Source organism: Mustelus asterias, chromosome 5, assembly GCF_964213995.1.
Source record: "Mustelus asterias chromosome 5, sMusAst1.hap1.1, whole genome shotgun sequence".
Lineage (NCBI taxonomy): Eukaryota > Metazoa > Chordata > Chondrichthyes > Carcharhiniformes > Triakidae > Mustelus > Mustelus asterias.
Window position 1 is genome coordinate 10,438,641 of NC_135805.1, and position 19,283 is coordinate 10,457,923.

Genomic DNA, 19,283 nt, shown 5'->3' on the forward strand with positions numbered 1-19,283 from the left:
CCAGTCCCCTTCGTCCCTTGGATATTTCAGGAGATGGTAGCATGCAATGGCACCTATTTTGTCTGTGGTTATAACGCCTATCCATGGCTCCCTCGAGACTGGTCGGGATCTTGTTATTTGGCCTATGTAGTCCCTTATGTCCAGCATTTTAACTCCCTGCATCTCCACCCCAAGATACATCTGTTAAGATCTAATCGGGCCATCACTGAAGCTCAGCGGTTTTGGATGATAGTCTTCCCTTCCTATGGGACTGCCATAGCAGCTCGAGAACTGATCAATATGGCATCAGCTCTTGAGAAAATAGCTAATGATACTGCGGATGGATTAGGGGATGTGAGCACCGCTATCTCCGAAGTTTCAGCTGAAGTCGTAGCTATACGGACGGTGGCACTCCAAAATCAAATGGCTTTAGATTACTTGTTGGCCGCAACAGGAGGCACCTGTGCCTAATAGGCTCTGAGTGCTGTACATACATTCCAGACTTCTCCGACAATATCACTGATTTAGCTAAGCATATTAAAAAGACCGCTGACAAAATTAGGGCTGAAGGGCAAAACTTTAAGAGCTCCAATCCTCCTGGCTGGTGGCCTTTTAGTAACCTCTTTGGAGACTGGGGAGGGATGCAGATGCACCTGGGAGACATTATCCTGGTAGTTTGCTTACTGCTAGGCTTATTGAAGGGTGTCTGCAAATGCTTAGCATATCATAGAGCACACGTTCCCCTCTAAAGAGGTTAGTGTTATCATGGAATGATAAAAGGAGGGAATGAGATGTTATGGGGTTAACATCCCATTAATTTCCTATGATCTTGGCCATTTGAAAAACTTAACTACATCTTGCTGTTTTGACAAATTGGAAACAATCAGCACATATTCCCTATTCTGAACTGCTCCTGACCTTGTAGATAAACTCCTGCTTGAACAGACCGGTCTAGACTGGACTCTGCTAATGTGCCCTTGTTTGAGGGAGATAACATTCGCTTTATGTGCAAAGTAGCTTTCCAAGATATATGGGAAGCGGTTGCTATCTCACATTCGAACAATGGTGGACGTGTAGTTTCGATGGTAACTGGGGGTGGGTTTTCGACATATTTATGGTTTTTCTCATACTGTCTTTGTATTTACTGTTGCTAAGCCCGTGATTTGGGTGAAGCAACATTGTGTAGGTGACTAATTGCTGTAAAAATAGTATAAAGGGAGGAACCTTCCCCCCTGTTGGAGAGTATCGCTCGGCTAGACTCAGAACTCTGTGCTGAGTTAGAACAGTGATTCACCAAAAAGTTGTACTTGCTTGAAAATAAAGGACTGGGTTTTCTTTATAGATCAGTGTCTTGCTCTTGCATCAAGTACGTAAGGGTTCTGAAAAACGAAACTTGACACACTCACACCAGCACCCAACTCAACACAACACTCACACCAGCACCCAACTCAACACAACACTCACACCAGCACCCAACTCAACACAACACTCACACCAGCACCCAACTCAACACAACACTCACACCAGCACCCAACTCAACACAACACTCACACCAGCACCCAACTGAACACAACACTCACACCAGCACCCAACACAACACAACATTCACACCAGCACCCAACTCAACACAACACTCACACCAGCACCCAACTCAACACACCACTCACACCAGCACCCAACTCAACACAACACACTCACCAGCACCTAACTCAACACAACACGCACACCAGCACCCAACTCAACACAACACTCACACCAGCACCCAACTCAACACAACACTCACACCAGCACCCAACTCAACACAACACTCACACCAGCACCCAACTCAACACAACACTCACACCAGCACATAACTCAACACAATACGCAGACCAGCAACCAACCCAACACACACACCAGCATCCAACACAACACTCACACCAGCACGCAACTCAACACAACTGACACCAGCAGCCAACACAACACTCACAACAGCAACCAGCACAACATTCACACCAGCACCCAACTCAACACAACACGCACACCAGCATCCAACACGACACTCACACCAGCAACAAACACATCACAACACTCACACCAGCACCCAACTCAACACAACACTCACACCAGCACCCAACTCAACACAACTGACACCAGCAGCCAACACAACACTCACAACAGCAACCAGCACAACATTCACACCAGCACCCATCTCAACACAACACTCACACCAGCATCCAACTCAACACAGCACTCACACAAGCACCCCACTCAACACAACATGCACACCAGCAGACAACACATCAGCACCCAAATCAACACGCACACCAGCACCCATCTAAACACTCACACGAGCACCAAACCCAACACAACACTCACACCAGCACCCAACTCAACACAACACGCACACCAGCACCCAACTCAACACAACACTCACACTAGTAACCAACCCAACACTCACAGCAGCACCCAACACAACACAACTCACAGCAGCACCCACCTCAACACAACACGCACACCAGCACCCAACACAACACTCACACCAGCACCCAAAACAACTATACAACACTCACACTTGCACCCAACACAACACTCACACCAGTACCCAGTTCAACACAACAATCACACCAGAACCCAACTCAACACAACACTCACACCAGCACATAACACAACACGCAGACCAGCAACCAACCCAACACACACACCAGCATCCAACACAACACACACCAGCACGCAACTCAACACAACTGACACCAGCAGCCAACACAACACTCACAACAGCAACCAGCACAACATTCACACCAGCACCCAACTCAACACAACACGCACACCAGCATCCAACACGACACTCACACCAGCAACAAACACATCACAACACTCACACCAGCACCCAACCCAACACAACACTCACACCAGCACCCAACTCAACACAACTGACACCAGCAGCCAACACAACACTCACAACAGCAACCAGCACAACATTCACACCAGCACCCATCTCAACACAACACTCACACCAGCATCCAACTCAACACAGCACTCACACAAGCACCCCACTCAACACAACATGCACACCAGCAGACAACACATCAGCACCCAAATCAACACGCACACCAGCACCCATCTAAACACTCACACGAGCACCAAACCCAACACATCACTCACACCAGCACCCAACTCAACACAACACGCACACCAGCACCCAACACAACACCAGCACCCAATTAAACACTCACATAAGCACCCCACTCAACACAACACGCACACCAGCATCCAACACAACACAACACTCACACCAGCAACCAACACATCAGAATACTCACACCAACACCCAACTGAACACAATACTCACACCAACACAATACAATATTCACACCAGCTCCCACCTCAACACCACACTCACACCAGCACCCAAAAAAACACGCACACCAGCATACTAATCACACTTAACACTCACACGAGCACCAAACACAACACAACACACACACCAGCACACAACCCAACAACACTGACACCAGCACCCAACACCCAACTAAACACTCACAGCAGCACCCAACACAACACTCACACCAGCACCCAACACAACACTCACACCAGCACCCAACTCAACACAACACTCACACCAGCACCCAACTCAGCACAACACACACCAGCACCCAAATCAAGACAACACTCACACCAGCACCCAACTCAACACAACACTCACACCTGCACCCAACTCAACACACTCACCAGCACCCAACTTAATACAACACTCACACTAGCACCCGACACAACACAACACTCACACCAGCACTCAACTTAATACAACACTCACACTAGCACCCGACACAACACAACACTCACACCAGCACCCGACACAGCACTCACACCAGCACCCAACACAACACGCACACCAGCACCCAACACAACACGCACACCAGCACCCAACCCGACACAGCATGCACATCAGCACCCAACTTAATACAACACTCACACCAGCACCCAGCCCAACGCAACACGCACACCAGCACCCAACTCAACACTCACACCAGCACCCAAGTCAACACTCACACCAGCACCCAAAACTCACACCAGTTCACAACACAACATTCACACTAGTTCCCAACACAACACTCACACCAGCACCCAACTCAGCACAACACGCACACCAGCACCCAAATCAAGACAACAGTCACACCAGCACCCAAATCAACACAACACGCACACCAGCACCCAACCCGACACAGCACTCACACCAGCACCCAACCCGACACAGCATGCACATCAGCACCCAACTTAATACAACACTCACACCAGCACCCGACACAGCACTCACACCAGCACCCGACACAACACTCACACCAGCACCCAACACAACACTCACACCAGCACCCGACACAGCACTCACACCAGCACTCAACACAACACACACCAGGCCCACCCAACACAGCATGCACATCAGCACCCAACTCAACACAACACTCACACCAGCAACCAACCCGACACAACCTGCACACCAGCACCCAACTCGACACAACACTAAGGGCCTGTTTTTACCAAAACTTCGCACCCGGTTTTGGGCACGAAATCGCGATAAAGTTGGGCGTCGGGCCTATACCGCAATCTGCACCCGATTCCGAGCAGATCGCGGCTTTACCGACAGCCGATTCGGGCGTGGGTCCGGCCTGCGCCCGAATCGGGCGGCCCGACAATTTAAATGCATTTAAATCGACTTAATGAACCGCGTGCCCAACCCTACCGCCAAATCCCACTTTACCGTCTTCTGGCCCGATCCGCGTCCGCGCTGTAAGCGACCTGCAAATAAAAGTCTGAAGTCGTCGCTGCAGCTTCCGAAGAGCGGGGTCAGAGCCTCCAACGGCTCTCTGACCCAGGTCATCCTCTGGGGTGGGGGTGGGGGGGGTTTGGAGGTTTGGGAGAAGGAGGGGGTGCGGGACCCAGATCATCCTCTGGTCGGGTGGGGATGGTGGAAGGAGGGGGCTGCGGGGGGGGGGGGAGGGGGGGGAGGTTGGGCCGCAGATCATCCTCTGGTTGGAGGGGCCCACTGCCAGTCTGCAGCCGATCAGTGGGGAGGGAGGAGGCCGGGGGGTCCGCCGCCACTCTGCGTGCGATCCCTCTTCCCCACCGGAGGAACGAATCCCTCCTGCCGGAGTGGACGTGCGGCCATGCCATCCCACAAAACCTTAAGGATGAAGCGATTCCTCGCTAAGAAGTTGAAGCAGAACCGGCCAATTCCACAGTGGATCCACATGAAAACCGGCTACAAGATCAGAACAAGTCCAAGAGGAGACACTGGAGAAGGACCAAGCTGGGCCTGTAAAGGGATACACCATCACTGGTACACTACCAGCCACAGCCATCTCTCCCGCTCTCTTGCCCCTGCAGGGAAGTGTAATCTGTGGCTGGTAGTGTACCAGTGATGGTGTATCCCTTTACACAACACAACACACCACACACCACACACCACACACCACACAACACCACACCACACCACACCACACCACACCACACCACACCACACCACACCACACCACACCACACCACACAACACAACACAACACAACACAACACAACACAACACAACACAACACAACACAACACAACACAACACAACACGCACACCAGCACCGAACACAACACTCACACCAGCACCCAACTCACTACAACGCGCACACCAGCACCCAACCCAACACTCACACCAGCACCCAACTCACTACAACGCGCACACCAGCACCCAACTCAACAAGCATAGCAGTCCCCAAATCAATGAACCACACATACCAGCACACAACTGAATACAACTCACTGGCACCCAACTCAATCTGCCTGTAGGCACCAAACATGACATGCACAACACAAAAATCAACAGACATATGTGCACCCAAACACACACACATACACACAAATGAATACATACACCCATCCGAATCCACACACGTGCATACCGCACACATACATTGCCAATGTTACATACACATTCAAGAGCGCACACATACAGTCAAAAACACGTGCACACCCAAACACACTTCCTCTAAGAAGCATGTAAACACATTTGCAATGGAATACATACGTGCTTGGTGATGCAATTGCAAACACACAAAAATACAGTCACGCACACACAGTAAAACACATGTACAGATGCACACCCAGACAGATGTGCACCCAGACAGTGATTCAAATTCTATTGAAGTTCTGTTACCCTACTGACAGCTGGTTACAATTGCTGGGAGCACAATTTGCCACGTTTATGGAAAGAGCATTTTATTGTTTTTGAATACAGAAACTTGCCTCCAGACACAGTACTGTGTTTACATACACATACTTTCCAGAGCTCTGGAAACGAAGGGGGGAAAAAAACAGAATCCAAACACAACAAAAAGAAATAATAGGGATTTCTCTTTTTTTAAAAAAATCTTTCACTGTGTAAATCACACCAAAAGCTGGCGTGTCCGACTGTGGGTGTGCCAACCAGCTCCACTCTGACACATCCTGTTCCTTTTACCAAAACATGTCGATCTTTTAGTACTTTGTGAAAAAAATATCTTAAAAAACATACACACCCCTCCCCTCCCCGCCTTGCATTATATAAACTCGTACACATAAAACTGTAATACAATTTAACGAGTGTCTCTTTTCTTATCTTTTCTGTAATACATAAATACTGAATAAACACCTATAAAAATAAACTCTCTCTTTCAAAGGCATTTTATAAAAAGTAGTGGCCTCTTCCTATGAAAACGCCTCCCTTCATAGCACCAAATACAAAAAGCAGACGCTTGTAGGTGGGCTTGAAGTCGAAGGGACCGTGGCACGTAGAAAGGTCGGGGGTCACGGGGGATGAGAGGGCCATGAGCTGGGAGGACAGGGGTCACGGGACATGAGCTGGGAATTTGAGGGTGCGGAGACGGGGATGCAGCAGACAACCCCAAAAGGCTGATTGGACAGAGTCCATGTGAAACAGGGATCCGCAGACCCAGCAAGGGAGGGATAAAATGATGAGATTAGATTTGTGGAGACAAGGGAACTGGGGAGGGGGCTTACCTACCAGCAATCTATCAGCTTCCCCTCCACAGAAAGGCTTGCTGACAAAGGGGTAACTTTTCAAAAGCTCCCCGTCCCCAATTTGAATTGGTTACCTGTGTTAAGAGAAGCCAGGCTGACTGTTCGGTGACCAGACTGAGTGAGGTTATAAATAAATTAACAACCGCAGTGCTTCAGATAGCTGACACCAAACCAGGTATCAGCAGTCCCTGTCAACCGTCAGGAAAAGTGTATCAAAGCCAGTGATCAGGCAACAGCCTCTCACTCCAGTCTCTTCCAATGTCACTGTAACCGACAGCGTGACCATTCATTGCAAAACAGATTTCACAAGTAGCCAAATGTAGATCTGAAATGTGTTCACGCACACAATCAGTGTGGTGGAGTAGGCCAGCTTTAACCAATCTCACATGGCCTTGCCAAATCTGCTGTCATTCTCAAACATATTCCAACAGGGAGCGCCGACTAGAGATCAGAGCCAGGAACTCTACTCGCTGCATTCTCACTCGCTGTCCCCGACTCACTAACCCCTCACTCACTGCCTCCCCCCGACTCGCTGCCCCCCCTACCTCCCACTCGCTGGCTCCCCACTCACTAGCCCCCAACTTGCTGGGCACCCCTGCTCGCTACCCCATCACTGGCTCCCCACGCACTACCCACCCACCCCCCCCCCGGTCGCTGCCCCCCTGCACCCCCCCCCCCCAACTTGCTGGTCGCCCCTGCTCGCTATCCCCTCATTGGCTCCCCAAGCGCTACCCCCACCGCCCCCCGCCCCCCCGCCCACTCGCTGGTCGCCCCTGCTCGCTATCCCCTCACTGGCTACCCCCCGCCCTCCGAGATCAGGACACTGGATAGGGATCAAGAGCAGCTTGAGGCATATCTCAATCTTACCCTGTGGCAGCCTGCAGCTGGAGTTATCACTGACCTGGCACAAATATTCCGAGTGTCTGAGGGAGGAATCTCCAAGTGTTTGATTCGCTAAGTGAGGGGAAGATCAACCGAAAGCCCGGCCAATCCTGATCGAGATCTTAGCTGAATGCGGGACGTCCCAGCTGATGCTGGACCAGGTCAGCATGTATACCGGGCGCAGTGTACAGTGTGAGCTGGGTCACTGGGTAACAAGGTCCTGGTCACCATGTATACCGGGCGCGGTGTACAGTGTGAGCTGGGTCACTGGATAACAAGGTCCTGGTCACCATGTATACCGGGCGCAGTGTACAGTGTGAGCTGGGTCACTGGATAACAAGGTCCTGGTCACCATGTATACCGGGCGCGGTGTACAGTGTGAGCTGGGTCACTGGATAACAAGGTCCTGGTCACCATGTATACCGGGCGCAGTGTACAGTGTGAGCTGGGTCACTGGATAACAAGGTCCTGGTCACCATGTATACCGGGCGCGGTGTACAGTGTGAGCTGGGTCACTGGGTAACAAGGTCCTGGTCACCATGTATACCGGGCGCGGTGTACAGTGTGAGCTGGGTCACTGGATAACAAGGTCCTGGTCACCATGTATACCGGGCGCAGTGTACAGTGTGAGCTGGGTCACTGGATAACAAGGTCCTGGTCACCATGTATACCGGGCGCGGTGTACAGTGTGAGCTGGGTCACTGGATAACAAGGTCCTGGTCACCATGTATACCGGGTGCAGTGTACAGTGTGAGCTGGGTCACTGGATAACAAGGTCCTGGTCACCATGTATACCGGGCGCAGTGTACAGTGTGAGCTGGGTCACTGGGTAACAAGGTCCTGGTCACCATGTATACCGGGCGCAGTGTACAGTGTGAGCTGGGTCACTGGATAACAAGGTCCTGGTCACCATGTATACCGGGTGCAGTGTACAGTGTGAGCTGGGTCACTGGGTAACAAGGTCCTGGTCACCATGTATACCGGGCGCAGTGTACAGTGTGAGCTGGGTCACTGGGTAACAAGGTCCTGGTCACCATGTATACCGGGTGCAGTGTACAGTGTGAGCTGGGTCACTGGATAACAAGGTCCTGGTCACCATGTATACCGGGCGCAGTGTACAGTGTGAGCTGGGTCACTGGGTAATCAGGTCCTGGTCAGCATGTATACCGGGCGCAGTGTACAGTGTGAGCTGGGTCACTGGGTAACAAGGTCCTGGTCACCATGTATACCGTGTGCAGTGTACAGTGTGAGCTGGGTCACTGGATAACAAGGTCCTGGTCACCATGTATACCGGGTGCAGTGTACAGTGTGAGCTGGGTCACTGGATAACAAGGTCCTGGTCACCATGTATACCGGGTGCAGTGTACAGTGTGAGCTGGGTCACTGGATAACAAGGTCCTGGTCACCATGTATACCGGGCGCAGTGTACAGTGTGAGCTGGGTCACTGGGTAACAAGGTCCTGGTCACCATGTATACCGGGCGCAGTGTACAGTGTGAGCTGGGTCACTGGATAACAAGGTCCTGGTCACCATGTATACCGGGTGCAGTGTACAGTGTGAGCTGGGTCACTGGGTAACAAGGTCCTGGTCACCATGTATACCGGGCGCAGTGTACAGTGTGAGCTGGGTCACTGGGTAACAAGGTCCTGGTCACCATGTATACCGGGTGCAGTGTACAGTGTGAGCTGGGTCACTGGATAACAAGGTCCTGGTCACCATGTATACCGGGCGCAGTGTACAGTGTGAGCTGGGTCACTGGGTAATCAGGTCCTGGTCAGCATGTATACCGGGCGCAGTGTACAGTGTGAGCTGGGTCACTGGGTAACAAGGTCCTGGTCACCATGTATACCGTGTGCAGTGTACAGTGTGAGCTGGGTCACTGGATAACAAGGTCCTGGTCACCATGTATACCGGGTGCAGTGTACAGTGTGAGCTGGGTCACTGGATAACAAGGTCCTGGTCACCATGTATACCGGGTGCAGTGTACAGTGTGAGCTGGGTCACTGGATAACAAGGTCCTGGTCACCATGTATACCGGGTGCAGTGTATAGTGTGAGCTGGGTCACTGGGTAACAAGGTCCTGGTCCCCATGTATACCAGTGCAGTGTACAGTGTGAGCTGGGTCACTGGATAACAAGGTCCTGGTCACCATGTATACCGGGCGCAGTGTACATTGTGAACTGGGTCATTGGATAACAAGGTCCTGGTCATCATGTATACCAGTGCAGTGTACAGTGTGAGCTGGGTCACTGGATAACAAGGTCCTGGTCAGCATGTATACCGGGTGCAGTGTACAGTGTGAGCTGCGTCACTGGGTAATCAGGTCCTGGTCAGCTTGTATACCGGGCGCAGTGTACATTGTGAACTGGGTCACTGGATAACAAGGTCCTGATCACCATGTATACCGGGCGCGGTGTACAGTGTGAGCTGGGTCACTGGATAACAAGGTCCTGGTCACCATGTATACTGGGTGCAGTGTACAGTGTGAGCTGGGTCACTGGATAACAAGGTCCTGGTCACCATGTATACCGGGCGCGGTGTACAGTGTGAGCTGGGTCACTGGGTAACAAGGTCCTGGTCACCATGTATACCGGGCGCAGTGTACAGTGTGAGCTGGGTCACTGGGTAACAAGGTCCTGGTCAGCATGTATACCGTGTGCAGTGTACAGTGTGAGCTGGGTCACTGGGTAACAAGGTCCTGGTCACCATGTATACCGGGCGCAGTGTACAGTGTGAGCTGGGTCACTGGATAACAAGGTCCTGGTCACCATGTATACTGGGTGCAGTGTACAGTGTGAGCTGGGTCACTGGATAACAAGGTCCTGGTCACCATGTATACCGGGCGCAGTGTACAGTGTGAGCTGAGTCACTGGATAACAAGGTCCTGGTCACCATGTATACCGGGTGCAGTGTACAGTGTGAGCTGGGTCACTGGGTAACAAGGTCCTGGTCACCATGTATACCGGTGCAGTGTACAGTGTGAGCTGGGTCACTGGATAACAAGGTCCTGGTCACCATGTATACCGGGCGCAGTGTACATTGTGAGCTGGGTCACTGGATAACAAGGTCCTGGTCAGCATGTATACCGGGTGCAGTGTACAGTGTGAGCTGCGTCACTGGGTAATCAGGTCCTGGTCAGCTTGTATACCGGGCGCAGTGTACATTGTGAACTGGGTCACTAGATAACAAGGTCCTGGTCACCATGTACACCGGCGCGGTGTACAGTGTGAGCTGGGTCACTGGATAACAAGGTCCTGGTCACCATGTATACCGGACGCAGTGTACAGTGTGAGCTGGGTCACTGGATAACAAGATCCTGGTCAACATGTATACCGGGCGCAGTGTACAGTGTGAACTGGGTCACTGGATAACAAGATCCTGGTCAACATGTATACCGGGCGCAGTGTACATTGTGAACTGGGTCACTGGGTAATCAGGTCCTGGTCAGCATGTATACCGGGCGCAGTGTACATTGTGAACTGGGTCACTGGATAACAAGGTCCTGGTCAGCATGTATACCGGGTGCAGTGTACAGTGTGAGCTGGGTCACTGGGTAATCAGGTCCTGGTCACCATGTATACCGGACGCAGTGTACAGTGTGAGTTGGGTCACTGGATAACAAGATCCTGGTCAACATGTATACCGGGCGCAGTGTACAGTGTGAGCTGGGTCACTGGATAACAAGGTCCTGGTCACCATGTATACTGGGCGCAGTGTACAGTATGAGCTGGGTCACTGGATAACAAGGTCCTGGTCAGCATGTATACCGACTGGCGCGGTGTACAGTGTGAGCTGGGGCACTGGATAACAAGGTCCTGGTCAGCATGTATACTGGACACAGTGTACAGTGTGAGCTGGGGTACCTGGCTAACAAGGTTATGATCAGCATGTATACCGACCGGCGCAGTGTACAGTGTGAGCTGGGTCACGCGATAACAAGGTCCTGGTCAGCATGTATACTGGGCGCGGTGTAAAATGTGAGCTGGGTCACTGGATAACAAGGTCCTGGTCACCATGTATACCGGGCGCGGTGTACAGTGTGAGCTGGGTCACTGGATAACAAGGTCCTGGTCAGCATGTATACTGGGCGCAGTGTACAGTGTGAGCTGGGTCACTGGATAACAAGGTCCTGGTCAGCATGTATACCGGGCGCAGTGTAGAGTGTGAGGTCGGTCACTGGATAACAAGGTCCTGGTCAGCATGTATACCGGGCGCACTGTACAGTGTGAGCTGGGTCACTGGATAACAAGGTCCTGGTCAGCATGTATACCGACTGGCGCGGTGTACAGTGTGAGCTGAGGCACTGGATAACAAGGTCCTGGTCACCATGTATACTGGACACAGTGTACAGTGTGAGCTGGGGTACCTGGCTAACAAGGTTATGATCAGCATGTATACCGACCGGCGCAGTGTACAGTGTGAGCTGGGTCACGCGATAACAAGGTCCTGGTCACCATGTATACCGGGTGCAGTGTACAGTGTGAGCTGGGTCATTGGATAACAAGGTCCTGGTCCCCATGTATACCGGGCGCAATGTACAGTGTGAGCTGGGTCACTGGGTAACAAGGTCCTGGTCCCCATGTATACCGGGCGCAATGTACAGTGTGAGCTGGGTCACTGGATAACAAGGTCCTGGTCAGCATGTATACTGGGCGCAGTGTACAGTGTGAGCTGGGTCACTGGATAACAAGGTCCTGGTCAGCATGTATACCGGGCGCAGTGTAGAGTGTGAGGTCGGTCACTGGATAACAAGGTCCTGGTCAGCATGTATACCGGGCGCACTGTACAGTGTGAGCTGGGTCACTGGATAACAAGGTCCTGGTCAGCATGTATACCGTGTGCAGTGTACAGTGTGAGCTGGGTCACTGGATAACAAGGTCCTGGTCAGCATGTACACCCGGCGCAGTGTACAGTGTGAGGTCGGTCACTGGATAACAAAGTCCTGGTCAGCATGTATACCGGGCGCACTGTACAGTGTGAGCTGGGTCACTGGATAACAAGGTCCTGGTCAACATGTACACCGGGCGCAGTGTACAGTGTGAGCTGGGTCACTGGGTAACAAGGTCCTGGTCAGCATGTATACCGGGCGCAATGTACAGTGTGAGCTGGGTCACTGGATAACAAGGTCCTGGTCAGCATGTAAATCGGGCGCAGTGTACAGGTTATGAAGTCACTTATGGTGCTCCCCCGCCCCCCCTCCCCGCCCACCCCTCCCCTCCCCGCCCCAAGGCCACTCAGATCAATTAAATCAGCGCAAACCGTGAATTGGATTTCATACTGCCTTCATTAAAAAGCGCATTCTAAATACTTAATGTGTGTGTGTGTGTGTGCGTGTATGTATGTGCGTGTGTGTGTATGTATGTGTGTGTATGTGCGTGCACCACACATATATGTGTATTTTATAAATGTGTGTATATTTACTATACACATATTATAAACACATGTCCAACACACACCTCCAACAATGTCTTCATTCAGTACAAACATAATTACAAAAGAACCGTTGGAGAAACAGATGTGGAAAATTAATGCCATGATATCCTGAAACGTTCAAAACAAAATCAAAGCACAGAAGTTACCTGGGTTCAAGCCGGCATTCAGCCTCTCCAAGACCCTGTGTCTGTCCTCATGCAGCCAATCCAACCCCTCCCACAAGCCCACTCCAAGCATCAGGGCTAAAATTAACAATTACAAAAGCAGACACATCTGTCAGAAAGGGTTGGTGATGATTTTGTTCCTCCGAGTGAATTCATGTATTTACAGGGCTCCCAGCACACGGGCAATTTTTGGCTGGACGTTGAAATGGGTCCACAGTGTGCAAATCGCTTTGAATTGTGAGAAAGACAAACCTTAGGCAGTCGGCAATTTCACATTGATTTAGAAAAAAAGCTCCATCAATTCCGAATATAACAGGGGTCGAGGGAGAGGGGGAGACAAAAAATAAATAAATATGGCAGTCAGTTTCTATTTGAAAATAGATGTTGCTTCTCTCAGTTCCTGGCTTGTGAATGGTCAGTCGTTCTGTGCCAGCTTGCTGCTGTGTGTGGTTTCCAGGGTGCTCACCTGAAGCTCGGTCAGACTAGCCGTACCTGACTGCTGTCCAATAACCGCCATCTGTGAACACAAGAGGACCACAGAGTCATAGCTGCCTCCGTGCTGGAGAGTTTATCCCGAGCCCCTCTCCCGCTGGACACAATGTTCCCCCAATCCACACCCCGGCCCGGACACAGTGTTCCCCCTCCCCTGCTGGACACAGTGTTCCCCCGATCCCCCTTCCCCACTGGACACAGTATTCCCCCAATCCCCCTCTGGACACAGTGTTCCCTCAATCCCCCTCCCCCACTGGACACAGTGTTCCCCCGATCCCCCTCCCCCACTGGACACAGTGTTCCCCCGATCCCCCTTCCCCACTGGACACGGTGTTTCCCCCAATCCCCCTCTGTACAAGGTGTTCCCCAATCCCCCTCCCCCACTGGACACAGTGTTCCCATGATCCATTCCCCCCCAGCGCCGCTGGACAGTGATCCCCCAACCCTCCCCTCCCCTGCTGGACACAGTGTTCCCCCTCCCCTCCCCTGCTGGACACAGTGTTCCCCCGATCCTCCTCCCCCTTTGGACACGGTGTTTCCCCCAATCCCCCTCTGTACAAGGTGTTCCCCAATCCCCCCCCCCACTGGACACAGTGTTCCCATGATCCATTCCCCCCCAGCGCCGCTGGACAGTGTTCCCCCAATCCTCCCCTCCCTCGCTGGACACAGTGTTCCCCCGATCCCCCCCCCGCACACAGTGTTCCCTCAATCCCCCTCCCGCACTGGACACAGTGTTACCCCGATCCCCCTCCCCCACTGGACACAGTGTTCCCCCGATCCCCCTTCCCCACTGGACACAGTATTCCCCCAATCCCCCTCTGGACACAGTGTTCCCTCAATCCCCCTCCCCCACTGGACACAGTGTTCCCCCGATCCCCCTCCCCCACTGGACACAGTGTTCCCCCGATCCCCCTTCCCCACTGGACACAGTGTTCCCCCAATCCCCCACTGGACACAGTGTTCCCCCGATCTCCATCCCCCACTGGACAGAGTGTTCCTCCGATCCCCCTCCCCCACTGGACACGGTGTTCCCCCGATCCCCCTCCCCCACTGGACACAGTGTTCCCCCAATCCCCCTCCCCCACTGGACGCAGTGTCCCCCGATCCCCCTCCCCCACTGGACACAGTGTTCCCCCAATCCCCCTCCCCCACTGGACACAGTGTTCCCCCGATCTCCCTCCCCCACTGGACAGAGTGTTCCCCCAATCCCCCTCCCCCACTGGACACGGTGTTCCCCCAATCCCCCTCCCCCACTGGACACAGTGTTCCCCCGATCCCCCTCCCCCACTGGACACAGTGTTCCCCCAATCCCCCTCCCCCACTGGACACAGTGTTCCCCCGATCCCCCTCCCCCACTGGACACAGTGTTCCCGCAATCCCCCTCCCCCACTGGACACAGTGTTCCCCCAATCCCCCTCTGGACACAGTGTTCCCCCGATCCCCCTCCCCCACTGGACACAGTGTTCCCCCGATCCCCCTCCCCCACTGGACACAGTGTTCCCCCGATCCCCCTCCCCCACTGGACACAGTGTTCCCCCGATCCCCCTCCCCCACTGGACACAGTGTTCCCCCGATCCCCCTCCCCCACTGGACACAGTGTTCCCCCGATCTCCCTCCCCCACTGGACACAGTGTTCCCCCGATCCCCCTCCCCCACTGGACACAGTGTTCCCCCGATCCCCCTCCCCCACTGGACACAGTGTTCCCCCGATCTCCCTCCCCCACTGGACACAGTGTTCCCCCGATCCCCCTCCCCCACTGGACACAGTGTTCCCCCGATCCCCCTCCCCTGCTGAACACAGTGTTCCCCCAATCCCCTCCATCACTGGACACAGAATTCCCCCAATCCCCCTCCCCCCCTGGATAGTTACAACCCAATCCCCCTCAGTGCTGCACACAATGTTCCCCCGATTGGGGAACACTGTGTCTACCGGGCAAGGGGAATTGGGGACCGTGTCCAGTGGGTAAGGGGGATTGGGGAACACTGTGTCTACCAGGCAAGGGGGATTGGGGACTCTATGTCCAGTGGGGGAGGGGGATTGGGGAACACTGTGTCCACTGAGCAAGGGGGATTGGGGACTCTATGTCCAGTGGGGGAGGGGGATTGGGGAACACTGTGTCCAGTGGGGGAGGGGGATTAGGGAACATTGTGTCCAGTGGGGGAGGGAGATCAGGGGAACAGTGCTCCCTCAATCTCCACACGAAACCCCCCCACAGGAAGCTCGGGACTGAAGAGTTGTTCCACAAAGCAGTTGTCCAATCCATCTGATATCCTTAGTGCTGAGAGCACATCAGGAGCAGCAAATAAAGTTAAAAGGAATACAAGTCAGTGGCAGGGAAGCAATGGGAGAACATTCTGAGAGAATTAACCTCCACTTGGAAAGGCATTGGTTAATTTGGGATAAACAGCATGGCTTTGTCAGAGGGAGGTCACAACTAACACATTTCTTCGAATTTTTTGAAAAGTGTGTGGATGAGGGAAGATCAGCTAATGTAGTTTATATGGATTTTAGCGAAGCTTTTGACAAAGTTTCCCATGGGAGACTTGGGAAAGTTAAAGCAGATGGAATTCAGGGAAACTTGGCGAGATGGATCTGAAACTGGCTTAAAAATGAGGTAGTGGTGGAAGGCTGTTGGAGTGACTGGAGGCCAGTGTCCAGCGGTGTATTGTTTGTTTTTTATATATAAATGATATAGAAGAAAATGTGGGGGGAATGTTAATCAAACTTGCACACGACATCAATATTGGTAGGGTGGTTAATGGCGAAGATGATGGTCGGAGGTTACAGGAAGATATGGATGGGTTAGTCAGGTGGGCAGAGCAGTAGCAGATGGTATTTAACCCTGATAAGTACAAGGTGATACACTTTGGAAGAAGAAATAAGATGAGACAGTATTTGATGAATGGCAGGGCACTGGAATACTCAGAGGATCTTGGGGTACTTTTTCAAATCCCTAAAAGGTAGCAGACCAGGGGAATAGGATAGTTAAGAAGTCATACAGGGACCCTTGCTTTTATCAGTTGTGGTATAAAGTATAAGAGCAAGGACGTATTGTTGGAGATTGGTTAGGCCACAGCTAGAGTAGTGTGTGCAGTTCAGGTCACTCACAATAGGAAGGATGTGAGAGCAGGGGCAGGCGTACCGAGGACATTCACCAGGATGCTGCCTGGGGTTGAACATTTGAGCTGTAAGAGATTAGATGGGCTTAGATTAATTTCTTTGCAGCAAAGAAGGCTGAGGGGGGCCCTGATTGAGGTGCATATGATTTTGAGGAGTATGGACATAGTGATGGGGAGCAACTGTTCCCCTTGGTTGACGGATGATTCACAAGGAGGCATAGTTTGTGTCAGGGGCAGGAGATTCAGAGGGGATTTGAGAAAAAACAATTCAGAGGGTAGCTGAAATCTGGAATGTACTGCCTGAGAAGGTGGTGGAGGCTGGAAACCTCACAACCTTTAAAAATATTTGGATGAGCACTTGAAATATAATCACATTCAAGAAGATGGGACAAGGGCAGGAAAATGGGATCAGCACGGCTTTAATGGTAGTTATAGTCAGTGCAGACTCAATGGGCCAAATGGCCTTTTCTGCGCTGTATAACAATGACAAGTAAATCACTGCTTTGCCTGGAAGGAGGGCTTGGGTCTTGGGAGGTAAGGAAATAAGAAGTAAAAGGATTAGTGTTGCATCTCCTGCTTATGCTGGGAAGGTAAAATGGAAAAAGGTGAGGTTGTCAGGAAAGAAAAAGGAATGGACTTGGCTATTTAGGACAGAGTCATAGAATCCTACAGTGCAGAAGGAGGCCATTCAGCCCACTGAGACAGCACTGAGCACAATCCCACCCAGGTCCTATCCCATAACCCCATGCATTTACCCTAACAAGTCCCCCTGACACGAAGGGGCAATTTAGCATGGCCAATCCACCAAACCTGCACATCTTTGGACTCCGAAATCTTTAAAATAAAGATTTAGGGGATCTGGGTGTCACCCCGAGACCAGCATTAATTATCCTGACCAGCATTTATTGCCCTTGAGAAGGTGATGATGAGCTGCTTTCTTGAACTGCTGCGGTCTCTGAGATGCAGGTACACCCCTTGCGCTGTTAGGGAATAAATGACAGTGAAGGAACGATGATATATTTCCAGGTCAGAGAAGTGAGTGACTTGGAGGAGAACCTTGAGGTGGTCATGTTCCCGGATATGTGCTGCGCTTGTCCATCCAGATGGTAGAAGTCATGGGATTGGAAGGTGGTGAAACTTGAGATCCTGCAGTGCATCTTGCAGATAGTAAGTAGTCTCACAACACCAGGTTAAAGTCCAACAGGTTTATTTGGTCGCATTTGCTTTCAGAGAACTGCTCCTTCCTCAGGTGAGTGGTGGAGGGAGAGAATGTTCACGGGGGCAGTGAATGTTTGCGGGGGAGTGAATGTTTGCGGGGGCAGTGAATGTTTGCGGGGGGAGTGAATGTTTGCGGGGCGAGTGAATGTTTGCAGGGGAGAGTGAATGTTTGCGGGTGGGAGTGAATGTTTGCGGGGGGCAGTGAATGTTTGCGGTGGGAGTGCATGTTTGCGGGGGGAGTGCATGTTTGCGGGGGGAGAGAATGTTTGCGGGGGGGAGTGAATGTTTGCGGGGGGAGTGAATGTTTGCGGGGAGGGTGAATGTTTGCGGGGGGAGAGAATGTTTGCAGGGAGAGTGAAAGTTTGCGGGGAGAGTGAATGTTTGCGGGGAGAGTGAATGTTTGCGGGTGGGAGTGAATGTTTGCGGGGCAGTGAATGTTTGCGGGGGGAGTGAATGTTTGCGGGGAGAGTGAATGTTTGCGGGGGGAGAGAATGTTTGCGGGGGGAGAGAATGTTTGCGGGGGGAGAGAATGTTTGCGGGGGGAGTGAATGTTTGCGGGGGGAGTGAATGATTGCGGGGGGGTGAATGTTTGCTGGGGGGTGAATGTTTGCGGGGGGGTGAATGTTTGCGGGGGGAGTGAATGTTTGCGGGGGAAGTGAATGTTTGCGGGGAGAGTGAATGTTTGCGGGGAAAGTGAATGTTTGCGGGGGGAGTGAATGTTTGCGGAGAGGAGTGAATGTTTGCGGGGGGAGAGAATGTATGCGGGGGGAGTGAATGTTTGCGGGGGGAGTGAATGTTTGCGGGGGGAGTGAATGTTTGCGGGGGGAGTGAATGTTTGCGGGGAGAGTGAATGTTTGCGGGGGGAGTGAATGTTTGCGGTGGGGGAGTGAATGTTTGCGGGGGGAGTGAATGTTTGCGGAGGGGAGTGAATGTTTGCGGGGGGAGAGAATGTTT

The 19,283-nt window shown here is 52.3% G+C and overlaps 1 protein-coding gene across 4 annotated transcripts in view; it reads right to left on the minus strand.

Annotated features, from left to right (window-relative positions):
- Window positions 1-7,788: 7,788 nt before the first annotated feature.
- The window catches only part of LOC144493358 (serum response factor-like), a 240,806-nt gene continuing 229,311 nt past the window's right edge, over window positions 7,789-19,283 (minus strand). For all 4 annotated transcript variants that reach the window (XM_078212165.1, XM_078212162.1, XM_078212163.1 and 1 more), the window contains 2 exons: window positions 9,977-14,016; window positions 7,789-8,054 (listed from right to left, as the gene is read on the minus strand). In XM_078212165.1, the coding sequence (XP_078068291.1) occupies window positions 13,915-14,016 (102 nt within the window). In that variant the 3' untranslated portion in view covers window positions 7,789-8,054; window positions 9,977-13,914. The remainder of the gene's footprint in view (window positions 8,055-9,976; window positions 14,017-19,283) is intronic.